At 38.1% G+C, this 20,831-nt stretch overlaps 1 protein-coding gene across 3 annotated transcripts in view; it reads right to left on the bottom strand.

The window, feature by feature from the left end:
* Nucleotides 1-20,831, bottom strand: part of LOC115221087 (protein NO VEIN) — a 118,070-nt gene that overhangs the window by 23,655 nt on the left and 73,584 nt on the right. For all 3 annotated transcript variants that reach the window (XM_036510574.1, XM_036510573.1, XM_036510575.1), the window contains 8 exons: nucleotides 17,936-18,048; nucleotides 17,610-17,769; nucleotides 16,082-16,321; nucleotides 13,121-13,327; nucleotides 10,923-11,104; nucleotides 7,656-7,857; nucleotides 5,391-5,542; nucleotides 2,091-3,303 (listed from right to left, as the gene is read on the bottom strand). In XM_036510574.1, coding sequence (XP_036366467.1) covers nucleotides 2,091-3,303; nucleotides 5,391-5,542; nucleotides 7,656-7,857; nucleotides 10,923-11,104; nucleotides 13,121-13,327; nucleotides 16,082-16,321; nucleotides 17,610-17,769; nucleotides 17,936-18,048 — 2,469 coding nt within the window. The remainder of the gene's footprint in view (nucleotides 1-2,090; nucleotides 3,304-5,390; nucleotides 5,543-7,655; nucleotides 7,858-10,922; nucleotides 11,105-13,120; nucleotides 13,328-16,081; nucleotides 16,322-17,609; nucleotides 17,770-17,935; nucleotides 18,049-20,831) is intronic.

Here is a 20,831-nt window from a genome sequence, read left to right as displayed (position 1 = left end):
TAAAAAACAAATACAAACTAAATGTAATTAACATGAAAGTATAGAAATGCATTTTAGTCATATTGTTAAAGGGTCTCCATGACTCATAGAGCAACAGAACTTGGGTTAGCAACTATAAAACAGACATAAGCTATGCATAAAAGGTTAACTTGTCCTTGCTAAAAAGCAATACAAAAATACTGAACTTAATTTAATAGTCTGCAATTTTTTCAAATAGTGTAATTTTTTTCAAATATTGCAATCATTCAAACAAGCACAAACTCGGTTGTGTGGTTAAGAAGGTGGCGAGCTGGCAGAAACGTTAGCACGCCGGGCAAAATGCGTAGCCGTATTTCGTCTGGCATTACGTTCTGAGTTCAAATTCCGCCGAGGTCGACTTTGCCTTTCATCCTTTCAGGGTCGATAAATTAAGTACCAGGTACACACTGGGGTCGATGTAATCGACTTAATTCGTTTCTCTGTCCTTGTTTAGCCCCTTGTGGGCAATAAAGAAATGGATTAAGAAGTTTGCTTCCCAACTACATAGTTCTGGCAACTTGGGCAATTGTCTTCTACTGTAGTCAGACTGACCTAAGCTTAGTGAGTGGATTTGGTAGATGGAAACTGAAAGAAGCCTGTTGTAGATGGATGTGTCTCCTTGTCTTGACATAACATAACAGTTGTAAATGAACGGCACTGTCTTGCAAGCAAAACCATTCATATCCTTTATTCTGTGAAAACATGTCTGGCCATGAGGAAATATTACCTTGCATGGAAAGAGGTGAGGTTTGGCAGTAAGGAGAGCATCGGACCACAGAAAATTTGCCTTGATTAATTCTGTCCAACCCAGGCAAGCATGGAAAAATGGATGTTAAAATGATGATGCTGATGCAATCATTCAAACAGATTATGAATATATCCACCCAGTCATTCCTTCTACCTTTGAGATATTATGGACATTAATCCACTACATTATACTAATAATGTTGGTTAAAAATTTAAAGAATGAAAGGTGTAGCCATGAAAAGTCGTTAACTGATGTAACTTAAAAAATAAATTTTATATAAATTATTGTAAGAGGCATAACAGTCAAATCATTAATCTGTTCCACAGTAAACTACTGAATCACAACTACCACAAACTTTGGTCTGGTGTTCATTATACTCAAAGCTTCGATACTATTAAGTTTAAGATTTTGTGGCCATGACTTCATTCAAGCTGAGATATTTCAAGTTGGCACGTAAAAAGCAACCACTACACTCTTGGAGTGGTTGGCATTAGGAAGGGCATCCAGCTGTAGAAACTCTGCCAGATCAAGATTGAAGCCTGGTGCAGCCATCTGGTTCGTCAGCCCTCAGTCAAAATCGTCCAACCCATGCTAGCATGGAAAGCGGATGTTAAACGATAATGATGATGATGATGATCTAAATTGAAGATGAGCATCATCTTTGCTCAGTTGTCCTTTGCACATATATATTTCTTTACTACCCACAAGGAGCTAAACACAGAGGGGACAAACAATGACAGACAAACGGATTAAATCGATTACATCGACCCCAGTGCATAACTGGTACTTAATTTATCGACCCCGAAAGGATGAAAGGCAAAGTCGACCTCGGCGGAATTTGAACTCAGAACGTAATGGCAGACGAAATACGGCTACACATTTCGCCCGGCGTGCTAACGTTTCTGCCAGCTCGCCGCTACATATAATGTAGATGGCAAAACCACCAAACACATGTAACTAATATCTAAATTCTGACAAGACCTTTCAGATTAACAGATTTGCAGAATGGACCAATCTTATCCTGGTACTGATGCTTTCAGTGGTATGGTTTTGGCCTTCAGTTTTATTAAACTGAGTGGATGTGAAATTACACAAACATTGCCGATTTGTATTCAAGCAGAAAGCATGATATTCAACAGGATATCAAATAGTTCCAGATGTTTCTTCCATATCTATTAAATGCCTACAATAACATCAGAGTGTCTAACCATACAGCAGTGCATTGCATTTCAGCAAAGTACTTATATATAGAAATGGGAAATGGGATTCTAAGAGTTTTTGCCAAGCTCTCAGCACGTCACACATCAGCTATTTGAAAACTCACCGGTAATTTTCCTTTTTTTCTTGTTGACAGTTTCATATTCCAAATCAATGAAGTTGAGTTCATCCTTAAACATTTTCTCATACACCTTGTTGTCTGCAATAACTGGAAAATCTTGTAAACTGACCAGTTTATTTTTCACAGTTGGAAATATATTTTCACCTTGGAGTATTTCAAAAAGTTTTCTTTTCTGCTGTTCTATCATTTCGAAGAGATCTTGTTTCTTCGACATATTACATATTTGTATTTTCTCTCCTATCAAAAAGAATAGTTCCTTCATGTTTTGCAAACCATCTTCATCCAAGTATGATAAAACTTGAATAAGCTCCCCATAATCTTGCAGAAGGGGGTATCTAGATATCCGAACTGTATCACAGAAAAACTCTTCTAAGTTCTGGTAGAAATTTTGAATCCCACTTTTCAGACTACAGTTTTTCTTGTATGATTTCAGCAAATCCATGTGTTTCTCAATTAATCCTGTGCTGTCATTCCACCAGATTTCTTCTCTTTTGTACATTTGGCCCACCACATAGTCACATTTTAAGTTGTTATTACTACTGGGTACAAAGATCACAGGTTTATGTTTGAAAATATTCTTTACTTCATCATTGGTGAGGTGTTTGGACAAATAGGTGTAAATAGAGTTCATATGTTTCAGTGATCCACAGAATTCAACTTTGTCAGAGTCATTGGTACGTTCTCCCCACTTGATAAGAATATCGCTAATGTGTTGGGGATTGGTACTAGTCTTAATCCTGAGGAACTTACAGAAAGAGGCACTAATTAATTTAATCCTTGAATAAGAAACAGCATGACCAAGCAAGTACTTTAGATTATCTGAGTTCAGATACAAGCTGTCAGACACCTGCTCAGAAGATTTCTTGCTAACTTTTACAGTGCCATTGTTGTTTTCAAGTTTCAATTCTTCTGCTGGTAACCAAGGTAATGTTTGTAAATTTATAGCAAAAGAGGTAGGTATTTCTTTGAGGATATGGCCATCACTTGACTCGAGTGTTGTTGTGATATATTTCGAATATTCAGCATCCCAAAGCTCATCAATTATCTGGCAGAGAACATCCATCTGTTTGGAGAATGTTTCCATGTTTCTATTCTGATTTACTAAGGATTCAAATTCCTGGCATGCTAAATCAGCAACGACATAATCACCAGAATTGGCTGGCCAAGTTTCATATAATGGTTTCCATGGCAACTGATCCTAAAAGACAACAAATATTTATAAGGTTAATGATTTATTGCAACACTGAAAAGTAGTTACAAATGCTTACAGTGAGTACCATTACTATTGTGATATTTTTTCATTTTTGTAAAAATAAATTGTAACAAAAGCTAACATATATATCTGTCTACGTAAACAAGTATCATTTTTCTGAATATCTGTCGATTCCTTTTCTATTAACTATTTTTGCTTTTCATTATATTTTATTTTGTTCTAAATTATCTGGCACACTATGCAGTTTCTTGTGAAGGGGTGTAAAATGCAGATTCATACTGAAGTAGTTAAAATATAGTTCTATATGGAAATGGTTAAAATATAGTAACCACAGGAAAGAACTTAAACATAGTTTTAAAGAGATGTAGCAAAATATGATTTCATAGAGGTGGATAAAATATAGCTCTACATCAATGTGCTAAAAAAACAAAAAAGTAGTTAAAACAGAGTTTCATACAGAATTTCTTAAAATTTCTGTGTGAAAAGTCTGGCTGCATCCGAAAAAATATATATTATGAAACAAAAATAAACGCAAAATTTATTACACGAATCTGTTACCACCACGACAGTCAACTATTTGATGCCAAACACGAGTTTGATGTTGGCTACATCCACGAATTTTCCGCTCAGATAGCTCTTCCCAAGACTGCAAGATGGCTTCGTGCAATTCATGTCTATCTCTCTCACTAATTTGTTCACCTCGCCTGCGAGCCATCTAAAGTTAATAATGATTCTGCTAATTCCACGTGTAAACATGTGTTGAATAGAACTCACTGAATAAATCTTAATTAACTGTGTTGTCAATTGTATGCACCTGACATATGCTAACGTGTATGCAGCCAGACTTTTCACACAGAGGATACTTTTAAAGAGAAGTAGTAAAAATACCATTTGATAAGGATAGTTTGATAGAGAATTAGTAAAGAAGTGAAAATACATTTTTCAAGGGAAGTAGTTAAACATAAGTTTCTTGAAGTTACTAGAGATAAATCCAGAAGGATGACTGCAAATGGAAATTCCATAACAGAAAAGGGTTTGGTTCTGTGTGGACTTTAAAAAGGAAATAGTGGAGCTTTTGAGGAGTCTAACAATTTTATTTACCACTGCTTAGCACTCTCCCTCTGTAATTTACTTAGAGTGAGCTGCCGCACAGCGCTGCCAGTCACCGTATGGCAACTGGGAAAACAAGAGAACCAGTCTCTTCAATCAGCTTGCAACACTGCCTGCCTGGTGTCCGTGACTGAAGAGGAAATAATTACTCCAAAATGCTTCCATCTCGCAGTCTTTGTAGGTGGTGCTGCAAGCTACACACGACAAAATGCAGTGAGCAGCTTCTTCACCGGTTTGGATGTGCCTCAAGCAGATTCGGATTGATAACATAACAATACTTCTTTGTATTCCATCAACTCTTACAATGTCTCCCACCTACCTTTTTGTTTTGTTTGGGAAGCTGCTTCTTTCAACCTTTTCTCTCCAATTCTTAGATTCTTCCTCATTTATCGTATGCCCAATGCTTCTGGACCTTTTTACATTACCTCTTCCTAGGTCTTCCCCTTTCACTTTTCACATCACTTATTCCATTTCAATTCCGTTATCACATAAAAAGCACCATCCAATTGTGGCCGTTGCCAGCCTCGTCTGGCCCCCGTGCTGGTGGCATGTAAAAAGCACCATCCGTCCGTGGCCGTTTGCCAGCTCCGTCTGGCACCTGTGCGGGTGGCACGTAAAAAGCACCCACTACACTCACGGAGTGGTTGGTGTTAGGAAGGGCATCCAGCTGTAGAAACACTGCCAGATCAGACTGGGCCTGATGCAGCCTTCTGGCTTCACAGACCCCAGTTGAACCGTCCAACCCATGCTAGCATGGAAAGCGGACGCTAAATGATGATGATGATGATTTACTTGCCAAAAGTCTAAGTCAAAAAAACCCCACCTCCTTTCTATCCTCAATCTCATATAAAGGGCAAGAGCAAGAAACAGATTATACACTCTTTGCAACCAGTTAACTAAGCAAATTTTCCTATGGACTTTCTAATCAAACAAACAAACAAATAAAGAGAAATACCACTGACTTTATTGTCCTGATTGATCTTTATTGTGGTCTCTGTGATGCTGAGCAAGTCAGTGACCTTCAGTTTGCCGAAAAATTCATGCCAGGATAGTTTTTCAGATTTCTGAGTGGCTCCTTGCAAGTAAACATCAGTAAGAAGGACCCAATCATAACCTACAAAAGAAATATATTTAGAGACGAAACTGCTTACATTGAGAGGTCAGACAGACATATGTATATTTATGGGATTGTGCAAATGTAGCTAAAATGATATGCATTTATTTATACAACATAAACATACGCGTAGGAGTGGCTGTGTGGTAAGTAGCTTGCTTACGAACCACATGGTTCCGGGTTCAGGCCCACTGCGTGGAACCTTGGGTAAGTGTCTTCTACTAGCCTCAGGCCGACCAAAGCCTTGTGAGTGGATTTGGTAGACGGAAACTGAAAGAAGCCCGTCATATATATGTATGTATGTGCGTGTTTGTGTGTCTATGTTTGTCCCCCCAACATCGCTTGACAACCAATGCTGGTGTGTTTACGTCCCCGTAACTTAGCGGTTCGGCAAAAAACAGACCGATAAAATAAGTACTAGGCTTACAAAGAATAAGTCCTGGGGTCGATTTGATCGATTAAAGGCGGTGCTCCAGCATGGCCACAGTCACATGACTGAGACAAGTCAAAGAGTAAAAGAGTATACATATACACAGACTGAATCAGGCATACAAGATGCCACCCTTCCCATGCATGCATGAAAATTTTTGCATTGGTTGACAGAATCGGTTCCCAGGTGTTCCACCTAGAATACAGACATGTAATGCGTACTCACTGGATTTTCATTTTCACGCAAGATAATGCATCGAGCAGAGACCACAAACCCATGTCTCATCACCTGTGCTGATGGTCTTCATGAACTCTGACTGGCACCTGTGCTGGGAGCACATAAAAAGCACTATTCGAGCATTGGGTCTAATGGAGGTAGTGACAGGTGACCAAGAACTTTGATGACATTCTGCTTGTATAGACTTGTCAAGCCAAGTGAGACCATAGTCATGGCTGATATTGGTATCGGGTCAATGGTACCCATGCCAGTGCCATGCAAAAACAATCACTACACTCTCGGAGTGGTTGGCATTAGGAAGGGCATCCAGCTGTAGAAACCTTGCCAAATCAGATCGGAACCTGGTACAGATCCCTGGCTTACCAGTTTTCAATCAAACCATCCAACCCATGCCAGTGGAGAAAACAGACATTAAATGATGATGATGCTGAGAGGAGGAAGAGCAGCACCAATGACATAGATGAAAGAACATTGAGGCTGGTGGGAGAAACAAAAGAAGTTATCCACAGACTGGAATCTTAGTCTAGATTACAACAGAGTAGATTCCAGTAAAAAAAAGATAATGGCTAGGTATTTGTGTTAAAGTGGACAATTTATCAGGTTTATTGTTCAAGGCGCAGGAATGGCTGTGTGGTAAGTAGCTTGCTTACTAACCACATAGTTCCGGGTTCAGTCCCACTGCGTGGCATCTTGGGCAAGTGTCTTCTGCTATAGCCCCAGGCCGACCAAAGCCTTGTGAGTGGATTTGGTAGACGGAAGCTGAAAGAAGCCTGTCATATATATGTATATATATATATAAGTGTGTGTGTATATGTTTGTGTGTCTGTATTTGTCCCCCTAGCATTGCTTGACAACCGATGCTGGTGTGTTTACGTCCCCGTCACTTAGCAGTTCGGCAAAAGAGACCGATAGAATAAGTACTGGGCTTACAAAGAATAAGTCCCGGGGTCGATTTGCTCGACTAAAGGCGGTGCTCCAGCATGGCCACAGTCAAATGACTGAAACAAGTAAAAGAGTAAGAGTAAAGAATAGGTTCAGTCTATCTAATGAGTTTTTACAGTCTGTCTTTTAATTCTTGACTTTGGTTGACTTGCCCAAGGTTCTGTACAATGGGAGTAACATAAAAAGAAGGGGTTGCAAAGTGAACTTCTTCAGCACAGAGCTGTATCCCCTCAACCCTTGAGTAACTTGTCACCAACAGTTTCTCTAGATGTATGCAAGAAAAATACCAGTGTTATAAAAATGATGCAAGCTGAGGAAAAAAAAAATTGAGTCGATAAAGGAAGATATCATAGTAAACAACTTAGAAAAACCTAGTACGGGTAGACTGTGTGAATTTTAGATGACTGTATTTTAGATTTGTGAAACTCCAGGAAACAAATGCAGAACTGGTGGTTGCAAAGATAATGGATGACAATTATGATGTAGCGAAGCAAAAGTTCTTACCTGGAAGTTCTTTACTTAAGTTGATCTTATTGCCATAAGATGGAGTAAAATGAATGGCAACTTGGTCTGGACAGAGCATACCTTTGTTTGTCTTCAGGGGAACAACAGAAGACAAGCCAGAAAAGACAAAGGAATTTGGATCTCTGTCATACTGGTATTTCATGAACATCACATAGTTCACCAAAACTGATTCACTCTTCAACTGAATAAATAAACAAATAAATAAATAAATACATTGACTGATACACGTGGACACACAGACACAAAGTAATAAATAGCTCACAGGTTAGATGGGGAAAGACAAAAATTCAATTAAAAAAAGGGATTCAATGTTACAAAAGAGTAAATACAATTTTATATAACTAAATATGTTGCAGTTGTACAATTATGCTGTGTCTGGGAAGAGTCATATTGTCGTAATGCCTTATTATCTAACACACTCACTGGTTTGATTTCCACTCATTTGTTTTATATCATCATCATCGTTTAGTGTCCGCTTTCCATGCTATCATGGGTTGGACGGTTCAACTGGGGTCTGTGAAGCCAGAAGGCTTCATCAGGCCCAGTCAGATCTGGCAGTGTTTCTACAGCTGGATGCCCTTCCTAACGCCAACCACTCCGTGAGTGTAGTGGGTGATTTTTACGTATATATATATATATATATATATATATATATTTTTTTTTTAAATATAAAAAATAAGAATAATGAGTGGCAATCAAACTGGTGTGTTAGATAATAAGGCATTAAGACAATATGACTCTCTACCCTTACACAAAACAAAATTTGTTTCAACACACAAATTCACATAAAGAATCTTGCAAACCAGATACAAAAGTGAAGCTGCACAATTGTTTTAATTAATGTTGATGCATTTTCTCAAAGCTAAAATTTTACAAAAAATTATATAAAAGAATGACCAGGGGGAAAATTATAATGTTGTAATTATTAACGTAATATTCATGGTTGGAAGTACCTAAAGTTAATAATATCATGAAATGTACTGAGCATGTCATGCGAGTTACCCTGTTGGGAAACTCACTAACTACTATCGTCTGCTGCTACATCTCACCCAATGAACTACCAGAAATAGAAATTTGGCAATCCCATCAAGAACCATCTGTCCTAATTGATGCAGTCTCAGTACACAACTGTCTCTTAATTGGTGAAGATCTTGATGCTCAATTAGTGCTTACCAATTCACTCTTCACTTTCCACAAAAATACCAACAGAAATGGCTAACACATAAAGAGCTTTATGGAACGGTACAGTGTTGTTACTATAAAATTGCAGACCCACAGATACGGAAAAAGACACCGAATATATTCTCATCTCTGTGGCAGCAAGGCTCAATGGACAACATCCTAGCTGGAAAAAAGTGGATTAATAGCATCAAAAATTCACATACATACAACTCCTTCGGTTGAGTTAAATCTGATCAGAGAATGGTTTCATGCAAATGCTGCATAAGTTACTGTGAGAACAAAGTTTCAACAAGAGATCTTATGAGTCAAATTGACTGGAGAAAAGTAGCAGATGATGTTAGCTTTTGCAAGGAATTTACAATTTCAGTACTACACACTGGGTCCATCATTTTTTGTGACAAGCTTGAGGACAAGAACAGTTGTGCTGCATTACACCTAACCACAGAAAAGATATTAACCTTTGTTTCTAATGAGAAGCTAAAAGGAACCAGAGGGGAAATTAATATAGCAACAAAGAAGCAGCCATCTAGGTCTACTGGCAATACTAAAAGGGACCTCAGTTCAGTTAAAACTGCATTTGATGAAACATATAATGAGACAGGACAACTTCTATAGTGAGTACAAGCCTCCTGCTGCCTGGGAAGCTCAACAGAAACTTATCAAATAGAAAGCTTCCTAAATAATCTGCACTAAAGAGGAATTCATGGATCAGTATCTGGATATCTGGTTTCAACACTTCACATTGATTTTTGGTAAAATAGTTATGCAACACTGAACTTTTCAATGATCTTTTCTTCAACCACAAAGCAGATCCAGGCCAGCTGACTTATCATAGAAGAGGGTCACAAAAATCTCTGACAAGGTCAAGAAACAAGAAGACACCACGCCCAGATAAGATCCTGGTCCTCATCGAGAAAAGTCCACTTTTCTACAAATACCTGATGGACTATAATAAAGGAAATAAACCAACAACCTTTTCAAAGTCTTCAATTATTTTGATTCCAAAGAAAAGCTTTCTTCCTTACGAGAGCTCAAAATCTCTCGTGGAAGCGCCATCCAACCAAAATGCAAATATATGGGGAACTACCACCTGTGTCATCAGTGTATGTATGCAGCAACAGCAGTGGCAACAACAACAATTCCACTCCCACCAACATCCATCCATCCGTTTTCCATGCCAAGAAGCTGCACCAGTGTCCATTGTCCACTTTGGCATGGTTTCTACGGCTGGATGACCTCCCTAAAACAAACCATTTTAGAGTACATGGGGTGTTTTTTTACATGGCATTTGCACCAGTGGGGCCACCAAGTAACTTGCAAGGCAAATACTCCTGACTGGAAGGAGGAGTAGTATTGAGGGAGTTTTGAAACTTTAAGCCTTTAGAAAACTTCATTTCATGGAGTCCTTTGTGTTAACTATTCTTAAACACCTGGCACATTTTGAAGCCACATAAATGGGACGATAAGAGACAAAAGGAGGAAAGTGATGATAATAAATTGAACTTATACTTATCAAAGTAAGAAAATAGAAAAGCAAATATATGACTTGGCTAGAGACTCTCTTTTACTCTTTTACTTGTTTCAGTCATTTGACTGCGGCCATGCTGGAGCACTGTCTTTAATCGAGCAAATCGACCCCGGGACTTATTCTTTTGTAAGCCCAGTACTTATTCTATTGGTCTCTTTTGCCGAACCGCTAAGTAACAGGGACATAAACACACCAGCATCGGTTGTCAAGCGGTGTTGGGGGGACAAACACAGACACACAAACACACATGCATATATATATATATATATATATATATATACATAAATACGACGGGCTTCTTTCAGTTTCCATCTACCAAATCCACTCACAAGGCTTGGGGTTGGCCGGAGGCTATAGTAGAAGACACTTGCCCAAGGTGCCACGCAGTGGGACTGAACCCGGAACCATGTGGTTGGTAAACAAGCTACTTACCACACAGCCACTCCTGAAAATAGGAAACAGCCAATGAAAATAGATTAAATATTATTAGCAATGTTGATAAGGATTAATACTGAGTAGGAATCAGATAGACAAACCTTCCAATCTTCAGACTGCAAAATTGGCAAAATATGATGATTGATAATATTGTCAGACTGTAATGGTTGCACACCCATCTGCAGGATGAGCTTATGCACTTGTATGTTGATTTCGGGGTCATCGGTGCAGAACAATTCTGAGTGAACAGTTCTTAAGTCGTTCCAGAGAGGCAAGAATTTATCTGAAAAAAAAAGAAGGTGGGATGGCGGAGATAACATGAAAACTCAAGTAACATTATGAATATGCATGCATGTATGTACATATGTAAATGTGTGTGTGTGTGTGTGTGTGTGTGTATGCCAGTGTGTATACATACATGTACACACATATATAAATGTACACATTTATATTTAACACGTTTGTGCACATTCAAATGTAGAAACTTTGCTGCTGCAAAAGGTGAAGAATTACCATAGAGAAATACGTCAGAAACGTTAGCACGCCCGGCGAAATGCGTAGCCGAATTTCGTCTGCCGCTACGTTCTGAGTTCAAACTCCGCCGAGGTTGACTTTGCCTTTCATCCTTTCGGGGTCAATAAATTAAGTGCCAGTTACGCAATGGGATCGATATAATCGACTTAATCCGTTTTTCTGTCCTTGTTTGTCCTCTCTGTGTTTAGCCCCTTGTAGGTAGTAAAGAAATAGGTATTTCGCCCGTCGCTACGTTCTGAGTTCCAATTCCGCCGAGGTTGACTTTGCCTTTCATCCTTTCGGGGTCGATAAATTAAGTACCAGTTACGCAATGGGATCGATATAATCGACTTAATCCGTTTTTCTGTCCTTGTTTGTCCTCTCTGTGTTTAGCCCCTTGTGGGTAGTGAAGAAATAGATATCATTCATAGCCCAGCTCAATGGTTCTTCACATGGGTCAGTGGTGTTTTCTGTAAGAAGTTGTCTTCTGAGGCAGATGTCATAGCACGTATACACAAACATAATAAATATAAAATGTGCACAGATATATTTTAACTATTGCTTAATAAAGATTAGTGCATACCAGCAAATTTATTTGTGAACAACTGTTCTAAATGGTTTTGAATTATGAACTATATATAATAATGCTAACGAGGAAAAGAGAAATTCAAATTGATGTTGCATCCATTTCATGAAACAAAATGTTTTTATTCCATATCTTTATATATAAAAGTGAGGTTGTGTGCAGTCTGTCTCCTACGATTTAGATTCCTAACTACTCCCACATTTTGCGGTGCAGTTTAACCAAAACCGGATATCTTATAGTCGTGATTCATATCGAGCCCTTCTGGGTATTAGCGCGCATCTACGATGAGTCTACGATTTTAAAAAATATTTACAATCATTTTTTTCCATTTTAATGCATTTTTTCGCTATTATATAAGGGAAGTAACTCTCTAAAAATGTCTACGATGAGTCAACGATTTAAAAAAAAATTACCATCATTTTTTTTCCATTTTTAATGCATTTTTTTGGTATTAACTCTCTAAAAATGCTTATATTGTTATTTCCCTTACAAACCCAAGCAACGCCGGGCGATACTGCTAGTATATATATAAAGTTATGCAATACATACAATATATGCAACATATTTGATAAAATAAAATTATTATTGTTCATTCACACTCACGGACATCACAATTTGAAACACAATCGATGTATAAAATGAACATGTGTTGCAAGATGAATTTCTAAGACTTCACATGTACGTCAACGCCATGAATATTGACAGAATTATACAATCCTTCATTAATGAACTTCTTAGCACTTGATATGTTATAAAAATGATGATGTTGATGATAGTGATATTCAAAAATATACACATACACATGCAGTCACTTGTGCCTGTATATACACACATACATGCTACTAACAAATTTATATACATAAAACATATACACACAGACACACAAACACACACAAACACACATGCACACATATATACATATATACGACGGGCTTCTTTCAGTTTCCGTCTACCAAATCCACTCACAAGGCTTTGGTCGGCCCGAGGCTATAGTAGAAGACACTTGCCCAAGGTGTCACGCAGTGGGACTGAACCCGGAACCATGTGGTTGGTAAGCAAGCTACTTACCACACAGCCACTCCTGCGTCTATAATATAAACAAATATAAATATATTTGTACATAACTCCAACTATGCACACACACACACTTTGGTTTTTGCTAAATTAACCATAAGAATAAACATTTTAATGACTACTCACCATTCCGTTTCTGTACAGGATGTTTGTAGGAATCCATTGGAAGGAAAACTGTTTCACTTCTGAGGGTTGTTAAAATGGAAGAACTCAGAGGAATTATCCGGATCTCTGAGAGTTTTGCAAAGATATCTTCATTGTTACCCATTTCATCCAAGCTGCGATAGACACAGGCAAACCACCGAGCAATTTGTGCAATCTGCTCACTGTTAACTGAACACAAAATGGTTCCAATTATTACACAAAATATGAAAAAATTAGGTAGTTGTATTTTCAATGTTTTTACTATTTTAACCCTTTTGATACTAACCCAGCTGAAACTGCCTCTGGCTCTGTTGTACAAAATGTCTTGTTTTCAAAAATCCTGAAATAAAATCTTCCACCAAACCTTAGTCACAATTTATGTTCCTAACACTAGCTTAATGATAACTAAGTTATTTTATTAAATTGTTTGTTATATTTAAAATTAATTGAAAGAAACACAGAGCATCTCAACAGAAATATGGTAACAAAAAGGGTTAAACCACTTTGTATGGTTGCTTATAGGAAAAGGTTTCTAAATGTGAACATTAGCATATTGTTGGAGGAAGAAATTCTATGGTGGATGCTTTTCCTACAAGTCAGCAAGGAAATAGGAGTGCAATCTGTTCTCAGCAAGGTGTGCAATGTGTCCCTAATGCCGTAGAACATTGGCAAAACCTCTTCCTTTCTACTTCTCTCGTTGCTAAAATAGACATGCTGTAAAGCTTCGTTTCCAGCTACTTAATGTAATTCTCTGCGACATTCATTCCTCCAGTCCTCTTCATCATCATCATCATCATCGTTTAACATCCGCTTTCCATGCTAGCATGGGTTGGATGGTTTTGACTGAGGGCTGGCAAACCAGATGGCTGCACCAGGCTCCAATCTTGATCTGGCAGAGTTTCTACAGCTGGATGCCCTTCCTAACACCAACCACTCCAAGAGTGTAGTGGGTGCTTTGTACGTGTGCTTCTGTACAATAATAATGATTTGTAACGTAGACAATAGGCTAAATATAGTGAGGGTATGTAAGGGGGGGGTATCTACAGCAGAAGAATCTACTGCACTTGTCATATTTGTGAAAAAATTGCATCAGTTTATCTTAAATAAGCTAGTTATACTCTTTTACTCTTTTACTTGTTTCAGTCATTTGACTGCGGCCATGCTGGAGCACCGCCTTTAGTCGAGCAAATCGACCCTGGGACTTATTCTTTGTAAGCCCAGTACTTATTCTATCAGTCTCTTTTGCCGAACCGCTAAGTGACGGGGATGTAAACACACCAGCATCGGTTGTCAAGCAATGCTGGGGGGACAAACACACACACACACACACATATATATACATATATACGACAGGCTTCTTTCAGTTTCCGTCTACCAAATCCACTCACAAGGCATTGGTCGGCCCGGGGCTATAGCAGAAGACACTTGCCCAAGGTGCCACGCAGTGGGACTGAACCCAGAACCATGCTGTTGGTTAGCAAGCTACTTACCACACAGCCACTCCTGTTTATTTATTTTTTATAAATATTGTCCTGGTTTTAAAAATCCATATTCGTGACAGATACTGGTGTCATGCCAATGGCATCCATTGTAGGTGGCACGTAAAAGCACCTTTTGAGTGCTGGGCCTCACGGAGGCAATGACCAAGTCCAGTTGGCATTATGCTTGAGAAGACCCATCAAGCCAAGTAAAAGTGCAGTCGTGGCAGGCACTGGTGTCACACAAATGGCACCAGTGCTGGTGACATATAAAAGCACTCATTACACTCTTGGAGTGATTGGAAGAGCATCCAGCAGTAGAAACCAGGCCAAAATAGACTGGAGTCTGGTGCAGCCTTCCAACTTGCCAGCCCTGGTCAAACCATCCAACCCATGCCAGCATTGACAACGGATGTTAAATGATGATGATAATGAGGATTTCATTTTTAAAATGTTTTTATTTAATTAATTATGTATTAATTTTTAAATCATTAAGTTTTGTATTTTCACATTGATGACTGCTTGGAGTTTAATAATATACATATATTAAACGCCAACCACTCCGAGAGTGTAAAAAGCACCCACTACACTCTTGGAGTGGTTGGCGTTAGGAAGCACATCCAGCTGTAGAAACTCTGCCAGATCAAGATTGGAGCCTGGTGCAGCCATCTGGCTCGCCAGCCCTCAGTCAAAATCGTCCAACCCATGCTAGCATGGAAGGCAGATGTTAAACGATGATGATGATGATAATGGAATCAGATACAGTAAAACAAATGCTAGTAGCATGTACTCTATTAAAGGGTATTTTTTTATTTTGACAAAAAATATTGGGCTGAAGAAGAAGAAAAGGTAGGATATCAGACACCAAGGCCACTCCACCTCCATGCACATGATCCTGAACACAGAAAAATTTATAAATCTCTATGTTTGAATGAACAAAAATTTATATACAAGTTGAAAAAGAAATCTCTAACTCATGCATGACAAGTTGCCAGACACTTTTACTAACATCAACAAAAAATCAAAGGAAAGACTTAGAAAACATTTAACAGTCAAAAACTGGTATACACAATAAGAATAAGTTCATACTAAAAGTGCTTGAGCACACAAACACCAGTAATTTTATCATTGAAACTAAATTATTTTATTTTATTGCAAATAATAACTCATTGTTAACCCTTTAGCATTTAAACCAGCCGTATCCGGCCAAAAGTATTCTGCCTGTTTTATGTTCAAACTGACCAGATCTGGTCTCTCACACCAACCCTACAATATCATCTTAAAAATTAACAGCTACCTCATCAAAATCTCATAGCTCCAAGATAATGCATGATTAGTTCAAAACAATGTGGATAAAAAAGCATTAATTTTGGCAGAATAATGTGAACACTAAAGGGTAAACCCAGGGGAAATATTTCAGCATACAAATGTCTCTGCTTTTAAATTTTGAAGTGGAAATACTCACCTGTTGTGCTGTTATAAAAGTCACTGGCTAAACCTTCTCCAATCTTCAACAGGTGGGCTGTTTTTATTTTCTCAATACCCAGACTGTTAGTAGTACTTATATTAAGTATGTTGGCAAGATCTGGATGCAAATAACATAGGTTTAAAATCTCTTGAAGTTTTTGTGGAGGAGCCACTTTCATTGTCAGTGAGTCTTGACCAAGAAGTGTCTGAGAAGGAATTTTCCATTGAATGTTGCCACCTAAAAACACAATATATAAGACGTAAAAAAGAAAATATATCTATTATGGGTATATAGTTGTGCAGTTGAGAAGTTCACTTCCCAACCAAGTGGCATTGGGTTCAGTCCCACTGCATAGCACCTTAGGAAAGTGTCTTCTACTACAGCCCTACACAAATCCAAGACTTGTCTACACGAGTGTGTGTATGCATGTGGTGTGTGTGTGTATAGATATCTGTTGTAAACAACAGCTTGTATGAAAGTGTGGTGGGTTTTATTGTGAGTTTCTCCAGTCAACAAATCATCCGGCCACTTCAGGCCTTCGAAGCCATGTAAAATAAAAGACCCCTTATTTGTAGAACAGGTAAGTATGAGCATCAGGAAGAGTATCAATCAAAAAAAAAAAAAACAATAGCTCAAATAATATATTTGTCAGAAACTCAAGTCAGTAATTTCTAGGAAAATCCTAGAAAAAAATTAATGTCAAATCACATCAAACTGTTTTTCAGAAAGTACAGCAAAGACAACTCTTCCTTTAATGGACAAGATTTTGCACAATATACCATACCTGTTTTATTTCTGTTTATCTTAATCTGAACTATTTATCTCATTTTAGATCAGGCTTAAACCATTCTGGAGCAGTATTATAGTAGAACACAGTGTAAACTAATCCAAATGCATAGAAGTATTTGGCACGTAAAAGTACCATCCGTTCATGTCCGTTGCCAGCCTCGCCGGTGGCACGTAAAAGCACCATCCGTTCGTGACCGTTTGCTAGCTCCGTCTGGCACCTGTGCGGGTGGCACGTAAAAAGCACCCACTACACTCACGGAGTGGTTGGCGTTAGGGAGGGCATCCAGCCGTAGAAAACTGCCAGATCAGACTGGGCCTGATGCAGCCTTCTGGCTTCACAGACCCCAGTTGAACCGTCCAACCCATGCTAGCATGGAAAGCGGACACTAAATGATGATGATGATGATGATGTTCAATTCATGACTTGGTCTTTCATTCTTTCACTATTGACTATAAGTACCAGCAACGCACTGGTACCAATTCAACTGACTATATTCCCAGCTATTACAAAATGTAACTTTGCATCTAATTAGGAAAAGCTCAAGAAACCATGGTACTAAACAAACCATACAGAATGGCTTTATCAGATGGAGCAGTCAGATATCTGTTTGCTGTTCCCAATTACATAACAGACTATCGCTGGGCCAGAACAGACCAAGTCTAGGAGTATGTGATTAGGCAACAGTGGTGGCCACTACCACCACTACATTTTGTCAGGACACAAAACAATCCTTACCTTCTGTTAATGGTTGACAAGGAATGCATGGTTTACTTTTCAGCTTTTTCTGAATGTGTGTTGCAATTGGTCTAAAGAAGTCAAGCACTTCGTCCTCCTCAGGTACAAATTGTAAATAAGAAGCAACTGCCATCACAGGTGAAGTGAAGTGTGGATGAGCCTAGAAAAGAGAAAGCAGAATATTTAACATTTTAATAATAGAATGATAAAGTAAGTGTGTGTGCACGGGGGGGGGGATTGATGATAGTGTGCAGGATATAAGCCACTTAATAGAATTAATAAGAAATACAGAAAATATATTTTGCATCCAAAATCTGGAACCTTACCTTGAATTTTTCCAGAGCATCTAAAAATAGTGATGGTATCTCACTACTGAGCCACTGGTTCCACAAACTGTCAGAATCAACAGCTTCTCTATTGGATGGCAAGTCAAAATCACCTACAAAAAAAAACAAATAAAACTACAATGTAAGCTATTTCTGAGTTAAATTTGATCATCATTTCTTATGCAATTACAAAACTAAAACTACCAAATTTTACAATATTCATTTTAGAAAATTTACAATCCAGAAATATCATTAAGCTTGTATTGTTACTGGAATCTCTCTCTCTCTCTCTCTATATATATATATATATATATATATATATATAGTTAATCCAAACATGAAAACACAAAGATAAAACAACAACGCGAGGGGTTGAAACAAGTATAGTATTACTGGACACTCAGGAAAGAAGAAGGGTTTAACGTTTCAAGCAGAGCTCTTCATCAGAAACATAGGAAAAAGAAAGATCCAAAGAAGGGAAGACGGAGGAAAAACAATCGCCAACGGTACACACGCGGTCACATTTTGAATATATATATATATATATATATATACAATTATTATAATAATATTAGGGAGTTGCCTAATAGTGGTTTTATCTCTAATTTAATTTATATATATATATATATATAATATATATATATATATAACCCTAAACACAGGATAGATTGTTTTTAGAAGGTTATCCATGAAGATGGTTTGCTGTGAGCCATTTGATCAATTTTGTGAAAGAGTAAAATTTCACAAAATTCAGCCAATCAGTATGCAACATAGTGGTGATGATAGCAGTGGCTTGAAGATTGTTATAGTAAGTTCACCCAGGTTGTTTGTTGTGGAGCCCTTCTTTAGTGAATTACTAATGTCATTCATGCTGAATTCAGCTTTGGAAGGAGTGTAGTGTAGATTTCTCCTCAAGGTACTCTCATCGTCTCTAGTTGCCCAATGAGTGAAGAAGCTGCAGTGATATGATGTGAACTTGCTGAGCATTTTAACATAAAAAAGTGAAGGAGGGTTTTGATTTGAATATGAGAGTTTGAACACGGTCTATTTTTGTATGAAGAATAATAGATGACCCTTCCATCTGTTTTGACAGGGAGTGTCCCAGTTGATGTTGTTTAGCACTGATTGAGTTTGAGTGCAACTATAATTTGAGGCATCCCACCTTTGACCATGTCTTTTTTTCCAAATATAGTGTGCCCAAGATATCATTGGTGTATCTTTCCTTTTGTAGGATGCCGGCGAGCTGGCAGAATCGTTAGCACGCCGGGCAAAATGCTTAGCGGTATTTCGCCCATCGCTACGTTCTGAGTTCAAATTCCGCCGAGGTCGACTTTGCCTTTCATCCTTTCGGGGTCGAAAAATTAAGTACCAGTTACGCACTGGGGTCGATGTAATCGACTTAATCCATTTGTCTATCCTTGTTTGTCCCCTCTGTGTTTAGCCCCTTGTGGGTAGTAAAGAAATAGGTAGGGTGCAGTTTGGTGAGAGTTTGACCACTATTTCTGATAGGTTGCACATTCATGAGGGGTCTTTCTGGTTAGCTTGCTTCCCAGTTGCCAATTCATTGCTCTACCTGTTCACTGAGTTGCAGTGTATATGGTCAGTGCCTGTAGCCTTGATGTGGTCCTCAGATACAGTTGGCATGTCAAGGCTAACCATTTTGGGAGTGGGAAGCAAGTAATTTGGTTTGCATACATTATTTGACTGTGTCTTTGGAAGTCTCTGTATCACTGTTCAAACTACTGGAGATGGTGGTTAAGTCTCCCTCAATCCACATCTGACCATCTTGTAGAGGAGTGCAGTGAATAGTGTTGCCCGTGGTGCATAGTTATTGATCTTTCAGATGCTACGCAGGACCACCTTTTCTTTCTTGCAGTGAGGAAGGTGGCTTCTCAAACTGCCTTTCCTCATACCAATGTGTGAGGTTCTGATCTCCTGCCACCTTCCTGAGATGTTGCCTTCACTTTCTGGACGACTGCTTCCATTGGGTATCTTCTGCCAACGAGAGTGGATTCCTTCAGATAGTTTGATCTGGTTTCTCAAACTTCACTCACTGTTGTGCTGCAGACATTTTTAATACAATTGGGACTGACCATGACATTGTTTTTGAACAATTTGTGGCTGTTTGAGAATTGGGGCTTGTGGAATGTACCGAAGAACTGTAGGAAAGTTCAAAAGTTGGAAAAGTGAAATAAAATACCTACAGATTAATATTGCAAGACTACTGGTAACACAGGCTAAAAATCTAATAACACTTGAAAAAGTTGCAGCGTGGAAGGTGTTTATAAGCCATTTAAGAAACACACAAAAACTGTTAGATTCACTTCAACATTTAAATTTAATTTGTCAAAATATTTTCTTCGTTTTTCAGACCGCGACCTGTTCACTGACAAAACTTCGTGCTGCCTTGTACTTTGTCAGTGAACAGGTCGCGGTCTGAGAGTGAAGAAGATATTTTGACAAATCAAATTTAAATGTTGAAGTGAATTTAACAGTTTCGTGTGTTTCTTAACCCTTTCGTTACTATATTTCTGACCAAAATACACCCCTTATGTGTTTCAATTAATTTCTAACGTAATCATAAATTTAGTCTGGTTTCATTAAACAACTATAACTTTTTTATTTATCAATATATTAATCTGATTTTTGGAAGATAATTTAATGAAATGTTCTCAACTAATTCTATACTATAATTTTTGTCACAAAGTGACTCTAATTGCATGTAGATACAGGTAAATTCAACAAAATATAAAATTATTAAAATTTTGTTCAAACATCGCTATAGAAAATGGGTTATTAGCTAATATTTAATTGGGTATACAACAAAATTTTACGATAGAATTTGTTATTCTGGGTAACTTTCTGATACCCATAATAATATTTATGGCAAAATAGT

Source organism: Octopus sinensis, linkage group LG17 (assembly GCF_006345805.1).
Source record: "Octopus sinensis linkage group LG17, ASM634580v1, whole genome shotgun sequence".
Lineage (NCBI taxonomy): Eukaryota > Metazoa > Mollusca > Cephalopoda > Octopoda > Octopodidae > Octopus > Octopus sinensis.
This window is presented reverse-complemented; position numbering and strand designations above follow the sequence as displayed.